This window comes from Miscanthus floridulus, chromosome 9 (genome assembly GCF_019320115.1).
Source record: "Miscanthus floridulus cultivar M001 chromosome 9, ASM1932011v1, whole genome shotgun sequence".
NCBI lineage: Eukaryota > Viridiplantae > Streptophyta > Magnoliopsida > Poales > Poaceae > Miscanthus > Miscanthus floridulus.
The window spans coordinates 23,357,141-23,369,088 of NC_089588.1; the positions used below are offsets into that span (position 1 = coordinate 23,357,141).

At 42.4% G+C, this 11,948-nt stretch overlaps 1 protein-coding gene across 1 annotated transcript; it reads right to left on the reverse strand.

The window, feature by feature from the left end:
* Nucleotides 1-4,283: 4,283 nt before the first annotated feature.
* LOC136481562 (putative disease resistance protein RGA1) lies at nucleotides 4,284-11,603 on the reverse strand. Its single transcript, XM_066478898.1, has 5 exons — nucleotides 11,350-11,603; nucleotides 10,078-11,148; nucleotides 4,787-6,905; nucleotides 4,578-4,692; nucleotides 4,284-4,431 (listed from the first exon to the last, which is right to left on the reverse strand). The coding sequence occupies exons 2-5, from the start codon at nucleotides 11,125-11,127 to the stop codon at nucleotides 4,284-4,286; spliced, it is 3,432 nt and encodes a 1,143-aa protein (XP_066334995.1). The 5' UTR covers nucleotides 11,128-11,148; nucleotides 11,350-11,603.
* Between the last annotated feature and the right edge of the window lie 345 nt (nucleotides 11,604-11,948).

Here is an 11,948-nt window from a genome sequence, read left to right on the forward strand (position 1 = left end):
TGTGTTGTACAATCTTTTGTAAAGCTTATCATGGCCCTAGAACAATGTTTGAGATGGTGGCAATAGTCTTTTGTTTAGATCATCACATGAATCACTAACCAAAGCAGTGTATGTGCACATGGATGCTATTACTGCTATCAGGTGAACTATGAAATAGATGGAAAATTGAGATAAAAAGGATGGTTTCCATTGCTTCTGATGTTCACATTACACAATGAGTACTCTTACACAGTTGTGACTGAGTTTATTTGCACAACTGAACAACCACAACTAACACAAGTGCAAACACTATACACACACATAGAGAACACATATCACATTCAGCAAATGAACTACGTCTTGGTCCTTCCCTTGATTTGAGCTTTGTTGGCCATTGCATTGTCCAGGCCAGCATAGGGACGTAGGTTTGATTCTCCTTTGGACTGAGCTTCACATGTGCCATTGCCGCCTTCCTTCAGCATCTTTAAGATGTGCTTGATGTAGTCTGCTTCCTAGTAAAAAAAATGGACACCCGCTGCCATCCCTCTGCCAAAATAACCAAATCCAACTCAATTGCAACAAGGACACAACAATCCAGGTGCCAAAGATTTGAATCATCAAACCCTAACCCACCTTATGGTCTGGGCAACAGTAGAATACTTTCCCTGCACTCCATGGCTGCGTGGAAACGCGCCTCACCACCATTCGACCGCCACATTCGGTGCACAGGATGAGGGGAAGGCCGCTCGCATGCCTATTGGAGCATGACGTGCTCCCTGGTGGCGCCATGGAGTAGATCGACAAGGCAGCGGTGGCAGCGGCTTGGAGAGTGAGTTCGGGTAGAGAGACAGAGACAGAGAAGGGAAAAGTAAGAGGAGGGGAAATGGAGGAGAACAGGAGAACTGGGTGGCCTCTCTGCTTATTTGCACGCCCCAAACCAGGCTCATGCGTGGCTCACATGCGCTTGGACCCAGTCAGCGCCACGCTATCCACGCCACGTCGGCCAAAACCTTGCTTCCGATGAGTTATGGACCTAAGTGGCATACTTAAACAACATTAGGGTGCCAGAAGTATGATTTGAGAGTTTGTGGACCTAAGTGGCACCCCAAGACAAGTTCAAGGGCCTACGATGCATTTAACTCTGTGTTGTTCCTTGTTCTTCTCGGACTTGTGAAGATACTTCTTTGGGATACGCTAGTTCGTGCTCTACAGTTTGTCAGTACGGCTGCACCATTTTGTGTAGATTAGTTCCACATTGTGGTTCTACAGTTGTTTGGAGGTCGAGTCGAAATCTTCACGGTTTTGGTGCCTCTCTCCCCGTCACTTGGTGGCATCCAACCTTAGACAAGTATAAAGCTAGTTATCCCGCTATTCGAAACAAGTTATCTTCGGTTCTTCGACCTACTATCGTGAAGATTGGGCCACCCTCAAAGAGGTTCCTTATCACCGGCCCTTTCTAGCAGCTTGCGCGCGTAGCGTTCCTGAGAGATTGTGATCCCCGATCGCTCCTCGCACACATCGATGCCGAGGTAGTACGAGAGTTTGCTCAGGTTGCTCAGTAGGAATCACCCCTTCATGTTCTCCTTGAACGCATGCCCATGATGATGAGATCGCTGACATAAACACCGACGATCAGCTGCTTCTAAGCCTTCCCGCAGGTGTACAAGTGTGCTCGTTCTCACTATGCTAGAGCACGGGGGGGGGGGGCTTGTCGACGTCTGTAGAGCACCTTGTGGAGGCGCAGCACCTTGTCAGGCCAGAGCTTGTCGACGAAGTCGGGCAGTTGAGCAACATACACCTCCTCCTTGAGGTCGCCGTTGAGGAACGCCGATTTGACGTCCATGCATAGTTCATGAATGGATACGTCATGACTTATCAAAATGGTATGAATTTTTTGGGCCATTCTTATGGGCCGAATTATGTTTCCATGATGGTTTGTATAATTTTCGGGGTAAATTTAGATATTGTTTCAATTACTTTTTTGAATTACCATAGGAAATTCTAGAAACTTTCATGACTACATGATTTTGGTGTATGATCATTGCATAAAGTTTTCAAATAATTTTAACAAATTGGTACTATACATTGTTCAAAAATGGGTACATCTCTCACAGTCACTAGAACTTTGTGAGAGATGTGTTTATTTGTGAACAGTGTAGAGTTGCACTTTATTAAAATAATCTAATATATTTGGGTGAATGCTTATGGGAGCAAAATATGTTGTGGCATTATATTGAATGTCATTGCTAGATTTATATATTATTCCAATTATTTTATGGAATTACCGAAGAATAATTGTAATAATATCAAAACTTGGTTAGTAAATTGTACAAACTTGCACGACAACATGTTTTGGTGTTGTAGAATCTTTCCTTTATTTTGTGGAATTAGCATAGACAAATGTAATAATATCAAAACTTTATTACAAAATCTCCATATTTTCATGACAACATATATGATCCCAGGGTATGATGATTTTCCATAAAAATTTCAAATGCTTTTAAAAACTATTAATATACCTAATCTATCAGAGTCTAAGTAAAACTTAATCAGATATTAGGGTTCTTAGATTAGTATAAGATGGCTCTAATAGCAAATGTTAGATCTTATATATACCTATTTAGGACTTTAATTATCCTAATCACTGAGAAACTAATCGCAGTATTAAGCCATAATTGCACTTAATCAATACCTACGTGTGTATAATGACGCTTCATTGCACTTAAACAGTACTGACCTATGTCTAATGACCATAAACGTCCCTAGGGCTGCTGAAGTCCTCATGCATGCTTGTCAGCGGGTATGGTGTTGGTGTAGGGATGCAGAGGAGGTAGTCATTGGTGCAGAGGTAGGCTATTATCATGGACATCGGCATAGGATGTCCAACTGATGGCACTAGTATTTAGACACAAATTAATTAAGCTAATATGGTTGTATATGAAATATATTTGTATACTATTATTAGGCATATATGTTGCATTTCTAGTGTAGGGAAGTAAGTTGAAGAACATGCTATAAGTTGCAGAGTAGAATTCAAGATAGGCTTATATGTGAACTTGGGAAAGTTGTGGAATATCAAATTCCAAGCCAAATAACCTAATCCATTAAGTAGATTCCAATTATCCAAAATGAAAGGATCCAAAAGGTCCCTAATGTTTTTTAGAAATTTAGTCGAAAATATTAACGGTTATGAATTCCATAGCAACGTTGTTTTCTTAACAGAGGGAGTATGCATGATTGTGATGGGTCGCCACTCGCCAATTCTTGGTGTTTGTTTTATGGGAGCTAAACTTTGTCCTGTCACATCGGATCTTTGATACCAATTAGGACTATTAAATACAGGTTAATTACAAAACTAATTACACAGACGGAGGCTAATTTACGATAAGAATCTATTAAGTCTAATTAGTCTAGATTTGACAATGTGGTGCTAATGATGGATTAATTAGGCTTAATAGTTTCGTCTCGCAAATTAGTCCAGGGTTTCTGCAATTAGTTTTATAATTAGCTTATGTCTAGTCCTTCTAATTAGCCTCCAAATATTCGATGTGATAAGGACTAAACTTTAGCCCACTCCGAATAGAGCCTGTCTAGGTTGCTAGAGTTGTATTAATTAGTCGTAGCCCAGACTAGATCTCTTCTTTACCAATAAAGTGGCAGCTCAACCTGCCCAGTTTGTTAAAAGAAAGGCGTGCGTACGCTAACCAAACGTCCTTGTACTCGTAACAATTCCCTGTATCCCAAAATAGAAGTCATTTTCGCTTTTCGAGAAGTTAGCCTTTTTTAACTTTGACCAATTATATATAAAAGAATATTAATATTTATAATACAAATTTTGTATCATTAGATAGATCGTTGAATATACTTTTATAATAAACTTATTTGGAGATATAAATGTTGCACACATTTTCTACAAACCTACTCTAAGTTGAGAAAGTTTGACATTCATATATCCTGTAACGATTTTTATTGTGGGACGGGGGAGGGAGTGTCTAAGTAGGTCCACTCAACCCACCGAGAAAGCACGTCTCCACAGTGGATTCATGAAGGTAATATGCAAGGTTACGGCATACACTATGGGTAAGCCAGCTGAAATTAAAGAGGACAAGCATGTTCCAATCCAAAATACTCCGTACAAAACATAGATGTTCAGCAGGATATAGCAACATATACTCCACTCCAAGCAGTTGGCGGAAGGAAGCAGAATGAAAGCACTCCCACATTCCCAGCAGCCTAAAGAAAGCAGAATGAACAAACAGTAAAAACAGAGCAAGTCTTGTTCTGCACAAGCAGTTGGCGGAAGATCAAGGAATGGTCAGAACAATCTGTGTACATGCAGAATACACTGCTGCTTCGGTCCACTGATCTGATGGGGAAGCGATGTCGTCGGCTTCAGGGCAGTGCAAGCACGCTTCATCAAGCCAGCGATTCAAGTGAAGATAGGCGTTGCACCTGCACATGTTGATAAAATATGTTACACGGGATGAAATGGTAAACAACTTGCCATGTTCGATCGATTAATCAGGTATCAGGGAGGTGTCAGCATGCACGATTACTGAAACAGAGGCGAGCAATCAACGTGTAGCCAAATTTTTTACCTGAAGCGTACGTAAAGGGGCACAATTTTTTCTGCATATGTGTGTCGTCCTGTGGGCTGCTCATCTTCAATGGGACATGTTTGGAAGTAAGCAAGCCACGTGCTTCGGCTTCTTGCTGCATAAGACGAATTGAATTGAATGAAGGAAACTAAGAAGAAAACAGAGCACCAGAAAATAAAATACATTGGAAGAAGGCTGTGTTAATTTACCTTGGGCAATGGCAGAGCCACTGATATTTGTCTCAAAGCGGAAAGGATCCCTTGTGTACAGAACATACCAGTTCCTTGGACTGCCATAGGCTTTGACTTGCTGGATGTGGCGAAACTTGTGCCACACAGGACCAGATTTCCCTGTTGCTATGGATGTGAGCAGCGACAAGGAACAATATAGCAGTAAATGCCTTGGGTTCACATCCTGTAGATACCTGGGGACTGTTCCCATGGCATCATCCTTCAGATTGAGTCTCTGTAGTGCTGGCATGCCCTCCAATACCATCAACTTTGGGCAGTCTTGGATGGTGAGCTTCTGCAGTTTCGGTAGATTAATGATCCTCTCCAGATCAGTGTTACCAAACACGTCGAGGTGGACAACAGAAGTGAAGTTCTCCAAAGACCTTAGGTTCTTGACATCATATATGTATAATGTCTTCAAAGCCTTTGCGTGGAAGGCAAGGCCAGGAGGCATGTGGCTCAATTTGCATAAACGGAGTTTAAGCACCTCCAAGATAGGCATCGCTTTGACTTGTTCCTCCCACTCCCATTCCTCCCATTCGACAAATCTACCAAAAATCAACTGATGTAATCTGGGAAACGCAACCCCTACATGATTGCTTGGTTGTAGGAATTCAAGCCCAACACGCTTGATTGCTGGGGCACGAAAAATCTGCAGAAGCTCCAAGAAGGGGAGCTGACTCAAGGCACTAGGAAGCTCTGTGCAGCAGGCCAAGTCATCCATCGTTAGAATCCTCAAGCTCCAAAGGGGCGTAACTGCTGTCAGCATCATCCAACCTGGGAGCCGCTCACCAAAATACCCTTTGATTTTAAGGTGTTCTAAGCCACGCGGAGGGCAGAGCTCATCAAATACCTCCTCCATTTGTCTCTTGGCTTTATCAGAGATCCCATCTTCCTCTTTTACCAACAGGCCATCATCTCCAAGTCTACTGGTGCAACCCAGTGAGAGATACCTTAGGCGCTTCTTCCCACCAAGTTTGGCCTGTATAGCAGATGAGGAAGAAGCTACATTCTCCAAGAAACAGATATGAAGATCTGTTAGCTGGCAGAGAGGCCCCAGTTCCTCCAAACTACAGTGATCACAGTCCATGTGGGCTGGAAATCCATATAATTTCCTCAAAGAAGTTAGCCCACTAAATTCCGTTGGTATAACACTTACATTTGTCCGGTTAAGTCTGAGAACCCTCAAGTCTTGTAGCACTCCAATGCTACTGGGAAGATGAGCCAAACTCTGACAACCAGAAAGGCTAATGTACTGCAAGAATTTCAACTTGCCTATGTCTTCTGGTAATTTGGATGTATTACAGTTTTGTATTGACAAATACCTCAAATGTTTCAGCAGATACAAAGATTCGGCTATTGCATCAATATTTACACTGTCCAAATCTAGTGTTCGGAGACTCGAAAGAGAAAGAAATGAATCACCTGGTTGAATCTTTATATTACCAACTAAAATTAGTGTTCTCAGTGATGTCTGTGTTTGGAGAGAACACCACTCCAAATCATGTTGTTCTGATCCTTTGATTTCGAGAGATAATCTAAAAAACTTTTGCGATTTAAGTTTGTCAATACCAATTTTACTGTTGTGAGCTATGAGTGCTTCATCTCCCAACATGTTATGAGCAAATGACCGAACAATATCATGCATGTTGCAAACTACTTGATCAAAATATCTCTTATCTGGCTCAATAAGGTTCCGCTGTATTAACTGATCATAGTATTCCCTTCCAATTTCTTCTAGGTCACGTAAAGTTCCAAGAACAAATCCTTCACTAATCCACATGCCAACAATTTCATGAACAGAAAACAATGTGCCCCTCGGAAGGAGGGAACAGTGCAAAAAGCAAGGCTTCAAACAAGGCTGCAGATCTTCATAGCTAAGATAAACTGCATAATTTAGCTCTTTAGGCATTTGTGATACTGACCATAGAGAATCATCTAAGACATTTTGCCAGTCGGTTCGTCTTATCCTTTTTTGACGCAGGAGACCTCCCATTACTTTGACCCCAAGAGGTAAACCATCACATTTTTCAACAAGTCTCATTCCAATATCCTTTAGTATTTCAACCTGGGGCTCATCATTTACGTCTGTAACAACCTGCAAGAATTTTAGGCTAATTAGACAAACAATAATTTATTGTGCAGTGCCGTGATATCCTGTCAATGCAAAACACATCAAGAAAGAAACCTATGTGGTCTCTAGCACATAATTTTTTGTCAGCCTTTTTTATATTATACTTTATGCATGTGCAACTAAGTAAAAAGAAAGAAAAAAGGCACCAATGTTGCTTCGGAGACAATAGCAACAAAGTATTCACTAGCAATGTTCATGATGATTTTTTGCTTCTTTGCCTATCACCTTTGGAAGTACGGCCTTTCCTAATCTTTAGCAAAATCAGCACTATTATTCAGCTAATACAACATTGTGTGCATTGTAGCTGCCACTGCGTCAATTCTGAACCCACTGGAAAGATTCACTACCAATCAATATAAATTCTGTATAATAAAGCTACAGTGCTCAAGAAAACATGACTCAATAAATATGGAAAAATATTCATTACAAGGGGCGCATTAAGGTTTGGCCAAGCAAAAATATTAGAAAGAATTATTTCAATTACAAGTGACAGCATGTAATCTCCCAGTGCATGACTATACAAATAAACAGTTGAAAGCAGTAATAGTCTCCTCCCAACAAAGGCGGTTGGATTAGTTTCAAATTTTGTTCCAAAATAATTAATATTCTAAGTGGTACTAGTTCTATTCGTAGTTTCTGGGCCCACTCTTCATTAAATTTCACCCAATAGGCACATCCAGTTTAGTACAAAGAGTTTTGCTTTGGTATATGTGGGTTCTTTGCTATAGCACGCTTCCACCGGTTCACGTTGAAAAATCAATATTAAAAATGTTGTTGTAGACAATTTCATATGCGATGCCTTCTCACGTATACTTCCAGTCATATGATAATTGGTATAGTGGAGAATAATATATTTTTATAGAGTAAATTACACCCATGCCCCTAAACTACTACGTCTTCTATCATATCACTAAATATAAAATTGCACATTTAGATCCTTAAACTATTTAAGTACCCCAGTTCTCTACGGCTGCGCAGCCACAGCGGCTACGCGGCCACGACGGTTGCTCACATTCGTGCTTGTGCAGCGGTGGCGGCGGCTCGCTTGTGCAGCCGCGGCCATGGCTCATGCTCTCACGCTCCCTGGCAGCAGTGGCGGCATTGACAGCGAGATGGACTCATGTAGCATTTCTAATGTGGAAGAATATATTTTAAAAAAAATACTCCCTCATGAAATTTGTTAACATTTGTGCAATTTATGTATCTGGGTGATTTTGTATATAACCCCGCTAATATTTTATTTTCAAGCAAGCGAGTCTTTTCTCTACACGCGGGCTGGATCCATACCCGTTTGTACAAATATGAGGCCCAAACAAAGTTTAAAGACCGGAATGACACACTTTTTATGTTTGGCGACCGGGATGACACAACTCACAAGTTAGAGGACCAACCATGGAATTTACTCATCAAAATATTATTTCTAGCCATAGAATATGTAACACGATGTCATCCACATCCAAACAGACCTAGACCTTTTCCATTCCTCAACATGGCATGCCATGGTGGAACATTATCTGTGTGTTTGGATGCAAGGACAAGCAGGGACGGGACGAGATGGCTCCAGGATGAGTGGTGTTTGTTTGGGAGGCCACAAGGGGCGAGGACATCCCACATGGGAATATTCCCGTGAAATGCGGGTTGCCCAGTCCCCATATATTTGACGGACGGGGGTCGCCCAAGGTGGGACAAGCCCGCTTGCTGGCGAGGAAGAAAAGGAGAGGAGGTGCACGTAGGGGCGGTCAACCAAGAGGAGCGCCGGGGGCCACCGTCATGCAAGCTTGGGGGGCCACTGCCACGCGTGACCTCGAGGGGCCGCCACCGTGCGCGAGATATGAGGAGCCTCCGCGCGCGAACTTGGGAGGCCGCCGCCGTGCAACCTCTGAAGAGCCACTATGTGCGAGCTCGGGGGGGGGGGGGGCGCATGAAACAGGAGGCGTGGGGCGTGGGCGCCGATCTGACCAGGAGGAGGCGTAGGGCGTTGCGCTGCGAGCCCTTTGGGCGGCTACCGTTGGGGAAAGAGAGAGGAGAGAAGGAAGAAAAAGAAAGAATAAAAACTACCAAATGGGCCCCACAAGTCAGTAGTGGATCCCACTTTTTATGTCTAAGACCAAACAAAAAATGGGTTGATCCCATCCCTCCCCAACCAGAAAAGAAATAGGGTCGCTGCATCCCACAAACCAGAGACAAGACCATCCCACCCCACCTTATCTCCCAACCAAATGCTATCTATATGTCTCTACCCATGGGAACCACACATATGTTGGCCTTTGGCCCACCATCTCGATTCCCCCTCCCTCCCTCTCTCTCTCTGTTTCTCTCTTCTCGCTCCGATATTGTGCAGCAGCCCAATATGTGTAACATACATACCCTCGCGTTGGACTACTGGTCAATACCGAACCACAAATGGATTAATTGTGGCCTGCCACATAAGGATGTATAGTGTGTTAGGGCTCATTGAGAACTGGATGATAGCACGTGACAAGTCTAGGGATCTTGATGATATTCTAGTATAAGTGTGGGGGGCATGAAAGTAGCATTATAAGAGCTTGGGACTTACATTACATCCAAAGACAATTTCGCTAACCTCACAGTGCATGCATTTTGAGAGTCTAGGGACCCAGATGACATCATACAGAATAAGTTCAAAGGCCGTTTTTTTATTTTACTCTAAAAAGCATAGTGCTAAACAGACTTATTATGGTTGCCTTAGTTTGTGAATTAAATTTAGTTGCTAATTCGCCATGTGGTATTGCCTACGTTACAGCCCATGACAGATCCAATCGAACCTACAGATCTCAAGTTCTTCTAAAAAAGGAGGAAGTGTAATACAATGTCCAAATTTTAATTGCTTTAACAAAAAATTGTGAATACCTGCCCTATGTGGAGTCTGCATGACAGCATATGCAGGATATTACAATACTAACATATGGAAGTATGGCATTTTGTTTCTTTATAATATATTTCGAAGGTCACCACCGTAGAACTAGATGTTGAAACAAATAAGAAAAATAGAAGTTGTTGCCAGGACAGGGAATCTAGTTCCCACTACTAAGATAGAAGCAAAACTAAAGTGATGCAGCTAGAAAACAAAATGCATAATTAAAGAAAAGTAATTAATGTATGGATTAACTTGTACCTGCTTCTTGAGCAGCAACCATGCATCTTCAAGCCCAAGTTTGTCAATACGATGGTAGGGCTCCTCAGCCTTCATCTGACGTGCCACTATGTCATGCCTTGTGGTGACCAGCACACGGCTACCTTGAGCTAGCATGGCATTGACAAAGGGAGTTCTAAGCACACCTTCCCATATATTGTAGTCCCAGACATCATCCATTATTAATAAGGTTTTGTGTCCCTTCAAAGCTTCTATTAGAGTCTGTTCCAGTGCCACCTTTGAAATTCCACAAGCATGGTGGTTTCCACCAGCTTCGATAATAACTCTCCTTAGCATTTCAGTATTGTTGAAGTCTTGGTTGACACTCAACCATATTTTCTTCGTGAACTCATGTTTTATGACTTCACTGTTGAAGATCTTTTGAGCAAGGGTGGTTTTACCAATCCCACCAATTCCCACAATGGAGAAAATGATTATTTTGTTGGATTTGTCGTCGTCAATTGGATACTTCTTTGTTAGCATCTCTACTAGATTTGTTGTGTCCTCTTCGATCTTCTCACCAACCAAACCAGATTCGTCAAGCCCCCCTGACGTCTCACGGGTACCAGAAGGATACGATACCACGTTTCTTCCACGGTCCTCATAAGTACCAAGGTTCATGAAGTTGAATGATGCACCACGTGCCTTGATGTCATCTAGCTTCTTGTTAAGGTTCTTGATGCGGCTTCCAATGTCATGGGCATGTAGCGGATTCCGTATGCAGAAGAGCAACGGGTTGAAGCATCCGGCATCATGCCTTTGGCCTTGCTCCATGGCCTTGAGCTGGCACAGGTCGAGGATGTCAGTGGCATCATACATAGCATTCCTTAGCTCTATCCCCCATGCTTGGACACTTTGGTCTGTGATGTTCCTCCTATCAGCATCAGCAAGGATGTTCTTCAGATCCCGAAGCTTGATGTCCATGTTATCAATCTCACCGGACACTCCAAGCAACATGTGCACCTCATCTGCCGCCATCTGCATGAGCATGTTTTGGATGTAGGACGCCAAAGCATCTAGGACACCGGCCATGATTGAGAACTTCGGTTTTTGCTGTAACAAAATGAGAACAGATATTGATTTCAACATGGCATTTTAATTTTATACATCAAAGATTCAATCATCTGCCATCTATTATTGCAGCCATCGCGGCACTACTACTGACTTCTCGTTCATTGATACAACTACATGACAGTGGCAACTATATGGCTACGCATAAGCAGCTGCAGAAACGTAACTGTTAAGGAAAAGAACCTGGGGCCGACGAGCTGAGCAATGGCCGCAAGCGGTGAGGCGGTGCCGGTGTTGTTCGTTCTTGGTCGTGGAACAGGATCTACTGGTTAATGGTTAGACAGGCATCGCCATGGACATCGTCGACCTGACCAACCAGATACTACAGCTGGATTGTAGCGTGCGGGTGAGTGATGAAAGGAGGAGCAGCGAGATGGATTTAGGTTCCAATTTGAGGTTCTTGCCCGCAAGGGTAACAGTAGCTGGTTGCTGGCTTGTGTTGGGTCACATCGGATGTTATAGTTATATGGATTGTCGCATGTATTATTCGGATACTAATAAAAAATAAATTATAGAATCTATCGGTAAACCACGAGACTAATTTTTTATGCCTAATTAATCTGGCATTAGCACATATGTTAGTGTAGCATTTTATTGTCAAATTATGGACTAATTAGGCTTAAAAGATTCGTCTTGTAAATTAGTTTCAAATTGTACAATTAGTTTTTTTAGTCTATATTTAATACTTTATGCATGTGTCAAATATTCGATGTGACAGGACGTAAAGTTTTGAGTTGGGAACTAAGGGCCTAGTGTTTTAATTCCACAGCGGAGCCTTGGAT